Source organism: Mustela nivalis (genome assembly GCF_964662115.1).
Source record: "Mustela nivalis genome assembly, chromosome: 9".
NCBI classification, from domain to species: Eukaryota; Metazoa; Chordata; class Mammalia; order Carnivora; family Mustelidae; genus Mustela; species Mustela nivalis.
In genome coordinates this window covers 69,840,292-69,859,155 of record NC_139028.1, presented here as the reverse complement: position 1 = coordinate 69,859,155, position 18,864 = coordinate 69,840,292, and the positions used below count along the sequence as shown (strand labels likewise).

At 39.6% G+C, this 18,864-nt stretch overlaps 1 protein-coding gene and 1 pseudogene across 2 annotated transcripts; both read right to left on the bottom strand.

Annotated features, from left to right (window-relative positions):
- Positions 1-2,014: 2,014 nt before the first annotated feature.
- Positions 2,015-2,953, bottom strand: LOC309840695 (olfactory receptor 5P4; the record flags this gene model as incomplete). The annotated part of the gene is made up of 1 exon (XM_082683009.1): positions 2,015-2,953. The coding sequence occupies one exon, from the start codon at positions 2,951-2,953 to the stop codon at positions 2,015-2,017; it is 939 nt and encodes a 312-aa protein (XP_082539135.1).
- Positions 2,954-10,059: 7,106 nt separating this feature from the next.
- Positions 10,060-10,966, bottom strand: LOC309840697 (olfactory receptor 5P4-like; annotated as a pseudogene). Its single transcript has one exon. The product of its transcript is annotated as an olfactory receptor 5P4-like (transcript).
- Positions 10,967-18,864: the final 7,898 nt, after the last annotated feature.

The window sequence follows — 18,864 nt, the reverse complement described above, 5'->3', positions numbered from 1 at the left end:
ACCTCCGCATGAACTTACCATAATCAACTGGAGAGTCTTTAAGCGCCTAGAAAGGAGAGACTTGGATGAGGAAGTGGTCCGTATGCAACATGTCTTCCCTCTGACAGAAGAAAAAGGGTGGAGGGAGGCAGACTATTTTGATGGGTGTGCAGGGATGGTCACCCCAGATCTCTTGCAGTACAAGGCCTTACAAAGAGATGCCACTTATTAAGAAAGGACCAGAGGGGAAGGAATAGTTTTGTGAGATGTCTAATAAATTCAAGTCAGGACACACTGAATTTGAGAGTCTTGGGGGAAAAGGGAAAGGTGGGTGAAGAAGTTCATCTGTACTCCAAGGAAGGGTGTGTAGGGATTCTGTCACCACAAAGGGGGCAGCTGGGCTCATGGGAGAAGATAAGATCACCCAAGGGGACTATGGGGAGGGGGAGCAGAGCAGAGGGCCGAGGATATACCCTGGTGAAAAGCAAAGTATAAGGGGAAAGATGAAGACAAAGACTTCCAGAAACAGCGAAAGAAAACTTCAACCACCAGAGTTCAGAGCTCCCACTATGACTCCCAGGATGCCTTTCCAAGACTGAAGTTACACCTCTGGGGGCCCTCTCTTTGCAAAGGGGCATGCCTGTGCTGATGCAAGCCCCCAAATTATTGCACTACTAGGCTTACAGGCCCCATAATTGGTGCAAGTAAATTTGAGGCATAAATGGAGAAATAGGACCAGAGAAATTTCACAGAGTGGCTTCCAGGCAGAAAAGGAGGAGGTTTCCTTGATCTGATCCATGAAGAACTCGGGTCAGCTTGTAAAGTGGTCCCTCCAACCTGTCACAGAATTTGTTTGTCTGACATTATTCCTATGCTGATAATAAAATACGTTAGCTAGAATATTAATCATAAATCATTGTGAAAGAAGTACAGGAAGAAAGGAATCGATTTAGAGGCTGTTGACATACCAGACTGGACCATAAGCCCCTTCAAAAAGGTCAGTGGAAGAAGCAGTGACAGGGGACACCTCCCTGAGAGATATTATAAAATGTGTGGCAAACATATCAGTCGCCTGAACCATAATCTCACGCCTCCTATCTATCAATTATTGTTGAAAGAAAGTCCCAATATCTTAGTCTCCCCCTCCAAAGAAACTTCAGCTTTTGAAGTCCTACTCTAGAATCATCTGGTGAGACTCACATTGCAAAAAGAGTTCGTGAGATGTTTACAAAGTTCCTTATGTGTTATCTGGGTTGGATCTCTTAATGGCCACATGGAAGAATCCTGATCCTTACTTTGGCTTAAAAAAAGTGAAAATAGAAGCTTTTCGGAGACACCAACATCAGTGTTTCCAAAAATTTAAATGTTCATTGATGAAGGCAGGGCAGAATCTTTATTTTTTTTTTATTTTTTTAAAGATTTTATTTATTTATTTGACAGAGAGACACAGGGAGAGAGGGAACACAAGGAGGAGGAGTGGCAGAAGAGGAGGAGGGAGAAGCAGGCTTCCCGCCGAGTAGGGAGCCCGACATGGGGCTCGATCCCAGGACCCTGGGATCATGACCTGAGCCGAAGGCAGACCCTTAACTGACTGAGCCACCCAGGTGCCCCAGGGCAGTATCTTTAAAGGAAGTGACCTGAACAGCCTGACTTGTCAATATAACCATTAGTTGGGGACAAGGTTTTTGTGTTTTTGTTTTTTGCCAAATGTTATTTAACAAGATGGAATTCAATCAAGTTTGATCTTTGATGGAAATAGTTCTCTTTATTTAAATAGGACTCATAACTGATGAATGGAACTATTTTGCAAAGGTATTCTTACCTTGGAAAGTTCATACTTAATTTGAATGAAGCAGATTTCCATGTTAATCACATATTTCATTTTCTATATGGCAGTCAGCATTGGCTTTTTATATTTATAGCAGTTCTTCACTATCAAAGTGATAAAGCTAATGATAAATATCATCAAAGTATCCAGCAAAAATTTTTCCCCAAATCATTGGTTTGTTATTTATGGATTCATATCTGACGTAATTCAGGAGAACCAGTGTGTTTTAGCCATTAGTTTTCTCATGGCCCCTTTCACCTCCTTGTTCCTCAGGCTGTAGATGAGGGGGTTCAACATGGGGACCACCACTGTATAGATCACAGATGCCACTTTGACCTGATCAGCTGAGTAACTCGACTTGGGCATCACATAAACGAACAAAACTGTCCCATAAAACAAAGTGACCGCAGTGAGGTGGGAAGTGCAGGTAGAGAAGGCCTTCTTCCTCCCCTCCGTAGAGCGCATATTCAGGATTGAGTGGAGAATGTAGCTGTAGGACACAATTATGGTAAACAGTGTGCTGATGAGGACGGATGCAGAAGAGATGGCAGGAGATATTTCGGCAATATAAACATGGCCACAAGAAAGCTTCAGGAGTGGGAAGAGGTCACAGAAAAAATGGTTGATTTTATTTGGTCCACAGAAGGATAGGTTCATCAGACAGCCTGTAAATGATGAAGCATTCATGCATCCGCCCAGGTAAGAAGCCCCCAAAAGGAGGAAGCAGACCACTGGGGACATCTGGGTGGAGTAGAGCAAGGGAGAGCAGATGGCCACATAGCGATCATAAGCCATGGTAGCCAGCAGGAAGCACTCTGTAGTCCCAAAGGTGACATCAGAGCCAAGCTGGGCTATACAGCCAGTCACAGGGATGGTCGTTTTCTCTCTTAAGAAACTCATGAGCATGATTGGCGTGACTGACGTGGAGTACCCAATGTCCACAAAGGCCAAATGGCTGAGGAAAAGGTACATCGGGGTGTGAAGCTGTGGGCTGCTTCGGATTAAGATGATTATACTGATATTTCCCACTATGGTAACTATGTAAACTCCCAGGAAAATCACAAAGAAGATGGCACATAGCGTGGGGTTATCTGTTAACCCCAGAATAATGAACTCCGTCACTGCTGTAAGGTTTTCAGTCTCCATCTACCCATTTAATGGTGCCTATTGAAATCAGAACCAGGGGAGGTAATATGAAATTACCCCACATTTAATGTAGATATCTAAACAGAACCATACAATTATCATTTCTGAATGGTAATTCTGCCTCACTTGTAGAAAGCTTTGTACATATGAATTTTCTTCTCAAATTCCATGAAAATATTACAATTGAAGACTCAACGATCTTGGAATTTAGCTATTTTATTCCTATTTGTATACCATAGAGTAAGTCCTCCCCATGTGTACCAGAAACATGTAAAAGGGTGATCCACCAATACTGATGGTAACAACATAAACTGTAAATCACCAAAATGATGAGGGAAAGGCAAGCTCTTAATTTCCTACCCCCACCCCAAATATGTCTCTGCCCCAGGATTCTCTTTTTTAGATATTATTACCATTTATCCAATTATTGGACAAAAAACATGGAGTTGACTTTGACATCTCTTTCTTACCTGATCATTTTCCTGGAATAAAAAAATTGCATCCTTAGTTATAATTGGTACTAAGGGCTGGAAAGTGTCTATGTCCAAGATGAAAGGACCAAATAGAAATTTTACTATTGTTATGAGTTAAATTCTGAATATTCTGCAAAATCTTCCAGGACTTATCTCTTATACACACTTTTTCATCCTTCTGAGATTACATGAAGCAATAAGAAGAGTCCAGGTATTTTCACAGACTGGATTAATTGGAAAGTGAACTGAAGCATTTGGGGACCTGTAGTAGTAAGCTTTGGTTTCATCAGTTCTATTAAGCAACTGTAAGGAAATAGGAAGTAGGAGCATATGATCGTGATGGGAGGAGAGGGTAGTTAGAGAAATATGGATGCAAGTAGCCAGCTAGGAAGGCTAGGAAATTGGATTGAAAGAAAGATTAACATTTCAGAATAATATTCCCTTATTTCAAATTAGAGCACATGATCAAGGGCAGAAGAGAATATATTAGTTACATTCAGTCATCTCCATGACTCTTCTAGTTTAAAGACCAACACTTTCTTCTGAATAATTTGCTTTTTCCTGAAGAGCTTCTATCTGATGAAGAATGAAGGAAACATACATACATAACTACCAGCAACCATGCACCTTTTACTCAATGTTACATGTGAATCATGGCAATGACATCCTACAGTATGAACAGTACTAGGATTATGTGTCTGAATTCTCATATTCTGGCATTTTTAATAAGACAAAGCCTAAACCTGAAATAAATTTTTTGAGAAAAAAATAAATGGATGAAAGACACAAATGTTTCCAAAGTTGGATATGAATGACATTGGGGAAGACAAAGGGATGTGCAGAAATACCTTGGATTTTGCAGCCACACAAACCTGGGATCAGTTTCTAGCTCTGCCTCTTGCTGTCTATGGAATCAGAGTCACGTTACAAGAAGTTGTGGATCTTCTGTTTCCTCACCTGTAAAAAAGGAAATAATCATACATACCTCATGTGATTCTTGTGTTAAAAATGATACGATTTGAATGAAAAGACCCAGCACTGTGTATATAACAAACAAATGCTCAGTTACTAATAATTTACTCGAAATAATCAACTCGCAATTTCTTGTACATGTAAGAGTTCAAATATTTCTGTGTCCTTAAAAAGGAGCAAGGATAAAGTAGTAACACGTCCACTGCAACACTAGGGATAGGCTCCGAGGAATGGTCACTGAATGGCAGAGCCATATTTAAGTGAAGCTTGTGTCATTTGAGATAAGGCCCAAATCACTTACTTCACTGAATGTAATTACAAATTAATTAGTTTATTTGTTTTGGAAAACTACATTGAGAATCCATTGGGATAGAGAAATTAATGTGCACCTCTATTGGGACAGAGAAATGACACATAAACATGATGATATAAAAGTATATGAGTGAAACACATACTCTGTGTTTCCACTTATTTTTTAAATGAAAAAATTAAACATTCAACTCAAATTGAAAATAATTATAACATTTTACTATCATTGCAGTTGATTATTAGATCAAGATGACTAATGTGGCTGTGACATTTTGTGGCATTTCTGAAATGTGACTATGTTGAGTGGCCCAGGTTTTCATGTCACCTATGTTTAGAGATAACTTGGGTTTGCTAGTACTGTTCAATTTACAAACATGAATCCACTGGAATTGTAATATTATTTTCAACATAAGTGATGTACATTTTTTAAAAATCACATATATTTTTCTCATGTAATATGGATCTGTCCTAGGACACTTGACACACACACCATGCTTGTTGGTGGCAGACATTTCTCACACACATGCTATTCTCTCTCCCCTTTGCTAACTTTGATCCACCAACATGTAAGCTTTCTAATAAAACAATGAAGCTCACCCTAACATTTTTCTTAGGACTCTGCCATATACCAATGCCACATAGACTGGCAGGTTGTCAAAGATACATGGCTGCAATCTACTCTGGCTCTATTCTTGAACCATGGCCACAAAGCAGAATGTTCTCTAAGGTTGAAAGTCAGGTTCCTTTGATTCTGGGAATGAATCCATCAATCAATGACCTTCAGAACAAAGCTAAACCTGATAATCCACATTAGGAGGGCCTAACAGCTCAAACACCTCAAATCCAGCAAATTAGGAAATGGACATGCTGTGAGACTCCCTCTGTCCTAGAAAGATACTATTCCTTTAGGTTTTAAGGAAGCCCGACTATGGCTGATGAATGATAGAAACAGGTACCACTGATTCCACAAAAACATTCCAGATCCTATCTGGGAGAATTAAAGTCCCTTCATTCCTGTTCCTCTCCCAACATTCTGTTCACATCAATTGATTAGTACCATTACAGGTGGAAGATCTTGTTCTTTCCCTGGAATGAAAGTGCAGTGTTTATGATTAATGATTTTGCATCCCTCTTAAATGGTGTAATGCTGGGAATATAGGACTAAATAGATGTTTGTTGAATTAGTGTTAAACAATTTTTAGAAAATCTATGCATTAGATACTATGCTAAAACCTAAAAGTAGACATACTTCTATCTCTATCTTTACCCAACTACAAACCATTTTATGATGGTATTCACCACTCCACACCCTTCCAATGGAAGACTAATTTTTAGTCATCTTAGATCTCAGGTTTAAATATATTTCACCCTTGAAGTGTCCTCTGACACCCTGGACTAAGTTACAGTGTCACAGTGAGTAGTTTCAGAGAACCCTGAAATATGTTCTGCACTTTTACACCTTTACTTATGTAGATACTAGTGTAAGTCATTGCTCAATGTCTTCGTTTTTGTTTTTGTTTTTGTTTTGTTTTGTTTTGCCTACTTTCCTACATTTCCATGAGGGAGGGATCATGTCTGCCTTGTTCCACACTTTCTTCTTAGAACATTGCATAGAAAGGGTGCCTGGATGGCTCAGTCGGTTAAGCATCTGCCTTCAGCTCATGTCATGATCCCAGGGTCCTGGGATTTAGCCCTGCATCGGGACTCAAGGGAGCCTGCTTCTCCCCCTGCTTGTGCACTCTCTCTCTCTCACTGTCAAATAATAAATAAAATCTTAAAAAAAAAAAAAACATTGTATCATACATAGCTGTTTTAAAAAAAATGAATGAGTGAATAAATGAGTGACCTACTTTTTAAGATTTTTATTTTACTGTGGTATATCTAATATGAGATGTCCTCTTAAGAGGCTTCTGGGGGCACACTACAGTACCGTTAACTACAGTATAATGTTCTACAGCAGATCTTTAGGACTTCCTCATCTTGCTTAACTGCAACCCTGTGCCTGTTGATTAGCAACTCGCCATTTCGCTCCAGCTCCAGCTTCTGACAACCGTCATTCCATTCTCGAGTCTGTGAGTGACTATCTTAGGTACACCGTAAAGTGGAGTCCTACAGTATTAACCTTTCTGTGACTGGTTTATTTCACTTGGCATAACGTCTTCCAGGTTCATCCACACTGTCACATATTAAAGAATTTCCTTCTTTAAAAGACTAAATAATATTCCATTGTATGTATAGATGCCAACCTTTCTTTATGCACTTATCTGTCAGTGGACATTTAGGTTGCTTTCATATCTTGGCTCTTGTAAACAATGCCGGTGTGGACGTGACAGTGCTAAAATCTCTGAGATACTGACTTCAGTTCTTTTAGATCGATATCTAGAGGTGGGACTATTGGATGATATGGTAGTTCTGTTGTTGACTGAGTAAACTTCATACTGTTTTTCATAGCAGCTGCATTCCCAGCAACAATATACAAAAGTTTGCTGTTTCTCCACATCCTCACCTACACTTGCTATTTTTTTTTTTTTTTTTTTTTTGCTAGTAGACAGCTTGATGCATGTGAGGTAATATCTCATCATGGTCTTGATTTGCATCTACATGAAGATTAGTGATGCTGAGCATCTTTCTTTGTACCTCTTGGCCATTTTTATGTCTTCTTTGAAGAAATGTCCGTTCAAGTCTTTAGGCCATTTTTAAATTGAGCTACTAGTGTTTTTGCTATTGACTTGTTTTTATTCGATAGTTCTTTACATATTTTGGAAATTAACCTCTTACCGGATATATGGTTTGCAAATATTTTTATCTCATTCCATAGTGGCCTTTTCACTTTGGTGATTGTTTTCATTGCTGTGCAGAAACTTTTTAAAAATTAATTTATTTATTGTTTAATTTTTTATTATTTTTAAAGATTTATTTGTTTGTTTGACAGAGAGACACATAGTGAGAGAGGGAACATAGCAGGGGGAGTGGGAGAGGGAGAAGCAGGCTCCCCACTGAGCAGGGAGGCCAATGTGGGGCTCCATTCCAGGACCCTGGGATCATGACCTGAGCTGAAGGCAGACACTTAATGACTGAGCCACCCGGGTGTCCCAGTGCAGAAGCTTTTTAGTTTGATGTAGTCCTTATCTATTTTTGTCTTTGTTGCCTGTGATTTCGATGTCATACCAAAAAAAATTATTGCCAAGACCAACAACAAGAAACTTTTCCCCTATGTTCTCCTCTAGGGCATTTCTTCTTGGAGTTTTAGTTCTTAAATATAAGTCTTTGAGTTGACTCTTGTGTGCAGTGTAAGGTGAGAGTTCCATTTCATTCTTTTGCATGTGGAGATCCAGTTTTCCCAACACAACTTATTGACGGACTGTCTATCTTTTCCTCACTGAGTATTTTTGGTGCCCTTGTCGAGAATGACTTGACTGCACCCAGATGTGTTTATTTTTGGCTCTCTGTTTTATTCATTGCGCTGTATGACTGTCTTTATGTCAGTACCATAGTGTTTTGATTATTGTAGCTTTGCAATATTGTTTGAATCAGAAAGTGTGATGCCTACAGTTTTTTATTCTTCCTTCTTAAGATTATTTTGGCTGTTTGGGGGTCCTCTGTGGCCCTTTGTTCATTGAAAGATACAATTAAGAGAGCCAAAAGGCAAACCAGAATGGAAGTGTAACTTTAAAATGTACAAATCTGACAAAGGACTTGTATACAGATTACAGTAAGAACAAATCAATAAGAAAAGTACAATATGAGAGTAAAATTGGCAAAAGACTTGAAGAGACATTACACAAAAGAAGATGTACAAATCGCTGATAAATATATATTTTTTAAATGCAGAACATAATAGGTCCAGAGAGATGAGAGGAACACTGCCTGATTACTTTGTTATAAAATCTGTGACTAGTCCGGGATTCTTTGGCGTTATCTTTTTTAAAAACTGTGGGTAAATAACTTCATCCATCAGAGAACCGAGATGCCAGGACTTCTTCAAGCTAGCTCCTTCTGTAACGGTCTATATATCCTTGACTATTTGCAAAGAGTTACACTGCCACCAATTTATTTGCCAGGAATATTGAACTGGGGGGAGTTGGAATATACTCTTGCTCTAGGACTCATGTGACACACACCACTTTGGTAATAATTGGAACATTCTATTTTACTCTTGAAACAGGATTAATCGGAAGTCATAGGGAAGGTTCTGGAGGCAGGGAGGTAATTAAGGAGGCTGAAAACTCTCCAGGCTCACTCACGAGCCCCTGAAATAAAGCCATGACAGATTGCAGCGATGAACACCTTGGGGGATGTTACAAAGAAGGATGGAAGGTGTATTTCAGGCCTGCGGCAGCCTGGGTATCTTTTTTTTTTTTTTTTTTAAGATTTTTATTTGTTTGACAGACAGATCACAAGTAGGCAGAGAGGCAGGCAGAGAGAGAGGAGGAGGCAGGCTCCCTGCTGAGCAGAGAGCCCGATGCGAGGCTCAATCCTAGGGCCCTAGGGATCATGACCTGAGCTGAAGACAGAGGCTTTAACCACTGAGCCACCCAGGCGCCCCAGCCTGGGTGTCTTAATCCATTATTTTATACCCTGGAAATACCAACTGGCTTGCTGAAAGCAAGCGCCACTGGGCTGTAGCCCCCTCCCCAGCACCACGCCCAGGCAGTTCTTCCTACTATTCAAAGGCTTGTCAGCACATGTTCAAAGACAAGTGTCTGCACTCAAGCCTTTGAGAAATATCAAAAACTACTGGGAATTCTCGAAGGAGCTCTCAGAGACTCAGCCTTCAGAGTTCCTTCTGTGTTACCTGGATTGAGCTGTCTTGGTGACAAAACTATAGAATAAATTCTTGAGGTCTGTCTTATTTTAGGCAGGAATAAAATTTTTCAAGACTCCAGCATAACTATTTCAAAAGATTATGATAACCTGGTATAAGACAGGAGAAAGTGACCCAGACTGGCAATACTACCATCGTTTGCATTTCCATTGAATACATGATGCTTTCTAAGATGTTAATTTACAAGACGCTATTTTAAAAATATAGAGCCTAACAGAAGAAAAAGAAAACACTCTCTAATCATGGACTGTAAACAATGAACAAAGGAGAGACAAAGTGAAATTATATTTCCCAAGTCTCCTAACCCTGAAAGGTACATATTTAATTTGACCCCAGCTGAATTTCATGAAATATTCTGTGACTCCAGAAAATTATAAATTAAGGTTGACATTAGTTAACATACTGGTATTTTGTGTTTAAGATAGTTCTTCACATAAAGTGATAAGGCTAATGGAAAACATAAGCATCTATCACATATGTTCTGAAAACTATCATTTTTCAGTTTCTGGAATCACACTGAATTTCTTTCAAAATAACCGATGTCTTCTAGCCATCAATTTTTTCATGGCCTCTTTTGCCTCTTTGTTTCTCAGACTGTAAATCAAGGGGTTCAGCTTGGGGATCACCACTGTGTAGAACACAGACACCACTTTAATGTGGTCAGACGAGTGACCTGACTTTGGTATGACATAGACAAATGTGACTGTCCCATAAAACAAAGTGACTGCCCTGAGGTGAGAAATACAAATAGAGAAGGCCTTGTGTCCTCCCTCAGGGGAATGCGTACATAGGACGGAGTGCAGGATGTATAGATATGAAACAGCTATGATGACCAGTGTGATTACAATGACTGAGACCCAGCTGAGACAACAGGAGATACTTCAGCAACATAAATATGGGTACCAGGAAGTTTTGCTAATGGTGGGAGGTCACAGAAGAAATGGTTGATTTTATTTGGTCCACAGAAAGTCAAGCTCAATAAACAGCCTGTAAATGATGACACATTCACACGTCGCCCCAGATAAGGAACAGCCAATAGGATGATACAGACTCTAGAAGGCAGAGGGTAGAGTAGAGAAGTGGAGAACAGATGCCCACAAATAGCGATCACGGGCCATGGCAGCCAGCAGGAAACTCCACCATTCCAAAGATAACGTCAGAGCCAAGCTGAGCTATGCAGCCAGCGACAGGAAATTCGCGATCATACTGGGCATGACTGACGTGGGACACCCAATATCCACAAAGGCCAAAGGGCTGAGGAAAAGGTACACTGGGGTGTGAAGCTGAGTGCTTCTGCAGATTAACATGATTATGCTGATATTGCCCAATATGGTAGCAACATAGATTCCTAGAAAAACCACAAAGAAGACAGAACAAAGTGTAGGATCCTCTTTTAACCCCATAATGAACTCCATCACCATTGTGTGGTTTTCGGTCTCCGTCTTATTTGTAATGATGCCTATTGAAATAAAAACCAGTGGGAATTAAGGATAAGTTAAATGATCTCATAGGTGACATATTTACTTTACTATTCACCCTATTAAAAAATTAAAACCGGGACACCTGGCTGTCTCAGTCAGAAGAGCGTGAGGCTCTTGATTTTGGGGGTAGGCATTTGAGCCCCTATGTTGTATGTAGAAATTAAATAAACAGACTTCAAAAAAATCAAAACACAGATCCCTTTTGTCTAGTTTACACTCTACAAAATGTTTCCAAACATATTTACATTATGCAAGATTTGAGACTATTAATGTCCATTACTTTAAGGCCAAAGATACAAAGAGACTAGTGACTCAGATCAGAGCACAGTTAACACTCACATTTGCATCATTTGATTAGTTCAGGCTGTTGAGTCAGCCTGATTGACCTTAAGCTAGTGTTTAGCAATATCCAATTTGCTCCTATCTCGTTCACCTCAGAGACCACACTTCCCAGCCCTTTGTGGTTTAGGTGTGACTGTGAATAGTACCTGCAAATGGGCTAGCTCAGGAAATGCAGTACATCTCTTCTAGATCAAATTAAGTTACTGGTGGACAATGTTCTCTTTCTCTTCCACAGTGATATATTCTACATGATACAACTAGAAGGTAGAGGTATCTCCCACCAGCCTGGGATTTGAGGGAATGTGGAAAACAGAGGGTAACTGGAAATACGCTAGAAGTGAAAAAATAAATCTGTGCTATGTTAGACTACCCTGAGTTTCCAGGGTTGATTTGTTAGAATAGCGTATCATCACTTTGCCTGGTGCATATAATTATAGACTGGCTGTAAATGGAAGCTGTGTGTAGGGTTTAATCCTGAGAACAGGAAAAGAAATAAATCAACTTTGGGTTATTAATTGTCCCTCAGGTACTCTACATACCTAACAAAAAGATACATTTCCTATCCTATATGAATAATACACATAGAATATGTGGACACAATGCTTCCATGCTTATATTATGCCAGCTATGTGAGAGCAAGACAGTAATACATACATGTAAGGAATATCAAAGATCGGTGCACCTAACAAAGTTAATGAGTGGGTTTAATCATTAAGAATGCAAAAATTAGGGGCACCTGGGTGGCTCAGTGGGTTAAGCCTCTGCCTTCGGCTCGGGTCGTGGTCTCAGGGTCCTGGGATCGAGCCCCGCATCGGGCTCTCTGCTTGGCGGGGAGCCTGCTTCCTCCTCTCTCTCTCTCTCTGCCTGCCTCTCTGCCTACTTGTGATCTCTCTCTGTCAAATAAATAAGTAAGTTCTTAAAAAAAAATGCGAAAATTAAAATTAAAGCAGACTTCATTTTAAGCAACACTGTGAACATGAAATATCTGAAAACACTCTCAACAAAATACTTGGGTAAACTGCTAACTTCCATATCGAGAAACATGTTCAGAATGCAGAAGTGAGCTTTCATGTAAAAAAGGAAATCTCAACCAACCAAAAATGATGGGAGAGTTGGTGATCAGCACAATGAGCTGAAGCAGGACTGCAGCTGTCTAGGGGCACCTGTGGCTCAGTCGGTTAAGCATCTGCCTTCAGCTTAGGTCATGATCCCGGGGTCCTGGAATCGAGTACCCCATCAGACTGCTTGCTTAGTGGGGAGCCTGTGTCTCCCTCTGCCTGCCACTCCCCTCAGCTTGTGTGCGCTCTTGCCCTCAAGTGCTCTGACAAATAAATCAATAAAATCTTTAAAAAAAAAAGGAACTGCAACCCTCTAGACCTTCGCCAATCTCCACAACCAAGGACCTTGTGCTTTAATAGCTGTGCAGGCCCTGGAGGGAAGGGTTGGATATGCTGCAGAGTAGAAACTGAGGCTCTCAGGCCCTCCCCACATACTTCTTCATAATTCACTCTCTGAGTAGCCCACAAACCATCATTATAATCATTCCCATGGTCGCACCTCCATTTCCTTTTTGGTCTTTTTTGCCCTCATCTAACAACAGTTACTTCTGGCTAAATGCAATTTTCAGCTTACTCTACACCTGCCCTCTTAGACCAACCTGTGTCTGGGGAAAAACATACAAATGCTTTGATGGGTCTCATTTAAGTTGTGACCACATACTTCAAGTGGGCCTACATAGATGTCCCATTATACTATATTTTCTTAGTACATCCACTCTCTTGTCCTTCCATTCCAACTTCATCTCTGATAAGGAGTGGGTAAATTGTGGCCTACAGAGATTAGAAAATTTTATTATCACACACATTATTGATAACTAAGCTTAAAACTAGACCTTATATTTTGTTTCCTAATTGATGACTATCCGTTGAATAGTCCATAGGAATCAGGCAATTGTCCAAGGAAGAAAATCAAATATCAGAGTATTTGATATCCACTATATTTGGAAAAGATCTAAAAAGCACAAATTATTTTTTCATTCAAAAATATTTATCGAGGGGCATCTGTGCCTTCAGCACAGGTTATGATCTCAGGGTTCTGGCATCGAGTCCCACATTGGGCTCTCTGCTCAGCGGGGAGCCTGCTTCCCCCTCTCTCTCTGCCTGCTGCTCTACCTACTCATAATCTCTCTGTCAAATAAATAAATAAAATATTTTTTAAAAATTTAAAAAATATATTTTTGAGCACTTTCTATTTATCAAAGACTTCTAGGTATGTGTGAATTTCTGCTAAATAACAAAAAGACACGCCATCTTGTCTTGCATTCTATTGTGTCATACATTCTATTGTGGAGGGCAGACAAATCAAAAAGAAAGGAAAAAAGAAAAGTAAATAAGTAAGATAATTACTGACAATGGTAAGTACTGTTCCGAGAGTTAATCTTGATTTGATCGTGTTTCGCTGGCTCATTTAAAATTCACCAGGAGGTGCCTGCCTGGGTGGCTCAGTCACTTAAGCGTCTGACTCTTGGTTTCAGCCCAGGTCATAATGGAGCCCGCACTGGGCTCCATACTCAGTGCAAAGTCTGTTTGAGATTCTGCTTTTTTCCTTCCCCCTCTGCCCTTCATCCCACTTACACACTCTCTGTCTCTCAAATCAAAACATAAATAAAATCTTTAAATTGGTCCAGAGGAACCTCTCTGTGGAGGAGATATTTTAAATGATGCATAAACAATACAAGCAAACCAGCCATGCTATGATAGAGTAGAAGAGCATTGCAGTGCGAACTGCAAATTGCAAGGGCCCCGAAGTGAGAGCTTTGCACTTTGTTTGGATGAACAGCCAAGCCCATGTGGTGGGTAGAGTGAAACAAGATTAACCCAAGAACTAGGCGGAAGTCAGATAACCTGTGGCTTTGTAAGTCATAATGAGTTTAAACATTATTTTAAGTGCAATGGGAAGATAGTGCAAAATTTGAAAGAGAATGTCATGATCAAATTTGCATAATGACAGGATAACTCTGGCTACTTTAAGGGGACTAACGTAGAGGAGTGAGAGAATGAACAGAAACACCTTTCAGAATACTGTAGTCATCTTGGTGCAATGTGGTGCTGGCTTGCGGGGCAGTGGTCAAGATCGAGCATAGTGGACAGAATAGGGAAATATTTGGTTAGGTTACAGGGGAATCTGTAGCTGAGTCCAAGGAAATGGGAAGATGATACTAACGCAGGATTTTTTTTTCTTTTTAAAGGGAAGACCAACTAACCTGCAGCCACTTCCAGTTTCGAGGTCATGCCAGCATCCCAGCATCCCTGCAATCCTGCATCCCAGGTTCCCAGCAAGAAATAAGCCAGATCACCGAAAAAGCAAGCACCAAACAATGAAAAGAATGGGCAAGTAGTATCGAAAATATTACCAAATATCAAATAATATTTTGGAAGTATTATTAAATATGAGAAGTCCGCTCCTGGAGAGAGAAGAAATGTAATTGTTTTTGAAAGGAAAACAGTTCACCCTGTATAGTCCTCTGAATTTCCAAATGGAGTACTTGCTACTTTAAAAAAACCTAATGTAATTTTTTTTTTTACAAAATATACAGGTAAATAACTATCAGTACCTTATTCTTAGTCAATTTTACTATGAAAAACTGTATCCTCTGCAGTGATGATTAGACCAATGTGATTTGATCAGTTTTTCAGATAAATTAGCTTGATCCAGTATTATAAGAATACTAAATCGCTAGCTTCATTAACTAGTCCTACGACTGTGTCAGAGGTTTAAATGACACAAATCTAAAACAAACCTTATATTTTTTAAAGAAAATCTATACATGAAAGACTCAAATAAGTTCAAAATAGGATATGGAAAACATGACGTACAGTTGCTGCAATGAAAATAAGATTTCAGAACAAAAATATCTGGGGATAAATTTAAGCTATGCTACTTACGAGCCCGATGATCTTGAAAAAGTTACGTAACCCTTTTGAGACCCAATATCCTTATTTAAAAAAAAAAAAAGATTTTTATTTATTTATTTGAGAGAGAGAGAGAGAGAGAGAAAGAATGAGAACAAGTGAGCGTGAGAGTGGGAAGGTCAGAGGGAGAAGCAGATCCCCTGCTGAGCAGGGAGCCTGACTCCTGACTCCATCCCGGGACTCCAGGACTACGACCTGAGCCAAAGGCAGTCGCTCATCCAACTGAGCCACCCAGGCGCCCTCAATATCCTTATTTTTAAAATTAAGATAATATTTAACTCACAATTGCTGTGTTAAAGGGAGATAGTGCATGCTAATACACCTAGCAACAAATGGTAGTAAACAAATAATCCATAAGTGAGAATCTACTTCAAACAATAACACTATTAGCTTCTACGAGAAATGCAGAGCATGTTTACAAATCAATAACAAGAATGAATGTTACCTGCTGGTCAATATAATGACAGGGACAAATTCTAGGAGTCATTTCTGAATGGCAGGGCTGATGTATGCAGCAGTTAGGACTGTCTAGAGTACGATACCTTGACCTCAGTATCAGATATCCACAAGTTTGTAAACATTCCGCTGAAAATCCAGTGGGAGAAAATCCAAGGAGATTGAGAAAATGAGGTGCATTTAGGTCTGCCTACACCATTATGCGGGCTGAGATACTCACTGAGGTCTCAGGGGCTTCACTTATGCTTCTCATTATTGGTATAGGTATTACAATGGCAAACACCTAATTAGTTTTGAAACTTGATTTGGGTCAACCACAATTAATGTGTGCTATCCTTTGGTCATCTGTGATATTTCTAAGAGCCATGAGGAGGTGCCTAGAACTATTTTCTAGAATACTGTCCTGTGGTTCATGGTTAGTCATACTTCAGGGAGCTGCAACAAAAGCCAGGGTGCTTTTCTCTGTGTGAAACTGACCTATGATCTATTTCAGCATTGGCATTTCCCATTTACCACATAGATGGCCCCACCAAACCCCCAGACTCCTGAAATAGACAGAAATGAAATCACTGCAGATACTTCTTCCTCTCCCTACCTCATATTTATCTCTAGCCCCATCCTGCCTTGGATAACCAAGAATCTCTTTCTTGTTCCTGATTTCCATAGGGTTTTCCCTATGGAAAGTGATGTTACTGTTTGTATTGTTCCGAAATTGCTTTCCTGTACTCAAAAAATTCCATGTGAGTATGTATTAATCTCCTTCACTCTCTGTAAAGATCCATGGTATTCAAGTATTTAATTAGTATTTATTTAGCTATACTCCGCCAATGCTTCATTGTGCTTATATGCCAGTTAGTTCTCTTGGATGTACTCTAAAATGTGGAATTACTGGGTCAAAAGCTTTGCCAATTTAAATTCGATATATACTGCCAAATTGTACTTCTTCATTCTTTGTATCTGTGTGTGTATATAAAAGTGTGTGTGTGTGTGAGAGAGAGAGAGAGAGAGAGATATTCTGGGTAATTCCTAAGAGCTATATTTCAGCTAATTAATTCTTTCTTCAGTTAAGTATAATCTGCTGTTTAATCTATTTTTTTCTGATTACACTTCTTTAAAATATTTTTTTTATTTATTTGACAGACAGAGATCACAAGTAGACAGAGAAGCAGGCAGAGAGAGAGAGGAAAACAGGCTCCTTGCTCAGCAGAATGCCTGATGTGGGGCTCAATCCCAGTACCCTGAGACCATGACATGAGTCGAAGACAGAAGCTTAACCACTGAGCCATCCAGGTGCCCCTTCTGAGTACATTTTTGATTTCTAGACTCTTTGTTTTTTGTTTTTTTTTCAAATTTCTATGCGCTTTTCTAAAACAAAAACCCTTAGGAGGTTTATTATTCTATTCCTTCAAAAATATTAACCAATATTTTATAATGTCTGTTAGATCATTCTATTATCTGAAGTTCTTGATAGTATAAATCTGCTCTGTGATATGTCTGCACATACTCTTATTTTTTTCTGTTCTTTTTTTTTTGCGTTTGCTTTTTTATAATTTCAAATTTTGAGCACATCTTTTTTTAGTGGGGCTGGTCTGTGTTACTCTTATCTAGGCTGGGTTCATAGTACTCTGCCCAAATAAGTTTCGTTTTCTATTTCCGCTAGCTCTCTTCTGTATCACTGGCTCAGGATAAACTGTGGTGCTGTTTTCTTGACTTGAAGGTCTACAGAAGAGGAAGACAGTAAAATTTGAACCCCAAAGGCATATAGTGGTACAGATTTTGGTCTAAAATTCCCAAGAGAGATATTTTTTTCCTTCCAAAAGAAAGAAACTACAGTTATGTTTAAAAAATTGATTTTACTGTTGGTGGGAATGCAAGTTGGTGCAGTCACTTTGGAAAACAGTGTGGAGATTCCTCAAGAAATTAAAAATAGAGCTTCCCTATGACCCTGCAATTGCACTACTGGGTGTTTACCCCAAAGATACAGGTGTCCTGAAAAGAAGAGCCATCTGTACCCCAATGTTTATAGCAGCAATGGCCACGGTCGCCAAACTGTGGAAAGAACAAAGATGCCCTTCAACGGACGAATGGATAAGAAAGATGTGGTCCATACACACTATGGAGTATTATGCCTCCATCAGAAAGGATGAATACCCAACTTTTGTAGCAACATGGACGGGACTGGAAAAGATGATGCTGAGTGAAATAAGTCAAGCAGAGAGAGTCAATTATCATATGGTTTCACTTATTTGTGGAGCATAACAAATAGCATGGAAGACAAGGGGAGTTAGAGAGGAGAAGGGAGTTGAGGGAAATTGGAAGGGGAGGTGGACCATGAGAGACTATGGACTCTGAAAAACAATCTGAGGGGTTCGAAGCAGCGAGGGGTGGGAGGTTGGGGGAACCAGGTGGTGGGTATTAGAGAGGGCACGGATTGTATGGAGCACTGGGTGTGGTGCAAAAACAATGAATACTGATATGCTGAAAATAAATTTTAAAAATTTTTAAAAAATTGATTTTATACTACCAGCCCAAGCAACACCTCAGTATATCCCTTTCTGCAGGTAACTACAATGTACAGTTATTATAATCCCTGGAATGCCAGGAGGCTTAGGGACGGAGCCTTACAGAAATTTAGTATTCCGGACCTGATACCATCTCCTTAAAGATAAAACTTTTAGCAGCAAGGGGTCAGAGTTTACACTTTCAAGAGATTGGATTAAAAACTTTTAATGGCCAGGTTCACGTTGGGAAAGAGTCTTTTGCTAAAACTGATAATTGTGATATGCGTTGAATATGCTGATACGAGAACTTAAATGTCTTCTGAACTGAAGGAAAAAGCAAGAGCCCATGACATTTCTGAGTGCGCCACTCTCATGGGCAAGGGAGATCTCATCATTTTTCATTTTAAAGTAAAATTTTTTTATTCTGTGATGCTAGAAATTGACAGGAGGTTGAAAGCTTGAAAGGCTCTGAGGTTTAGAGGAGCCTCCATATCTACTTGGGGCTTGTCAACCCTGGTGCCTCCCAGGCAAATCTAAGTCTTCCTTCAACTTTTACAGGAGTAGTACACAATGAACAACAA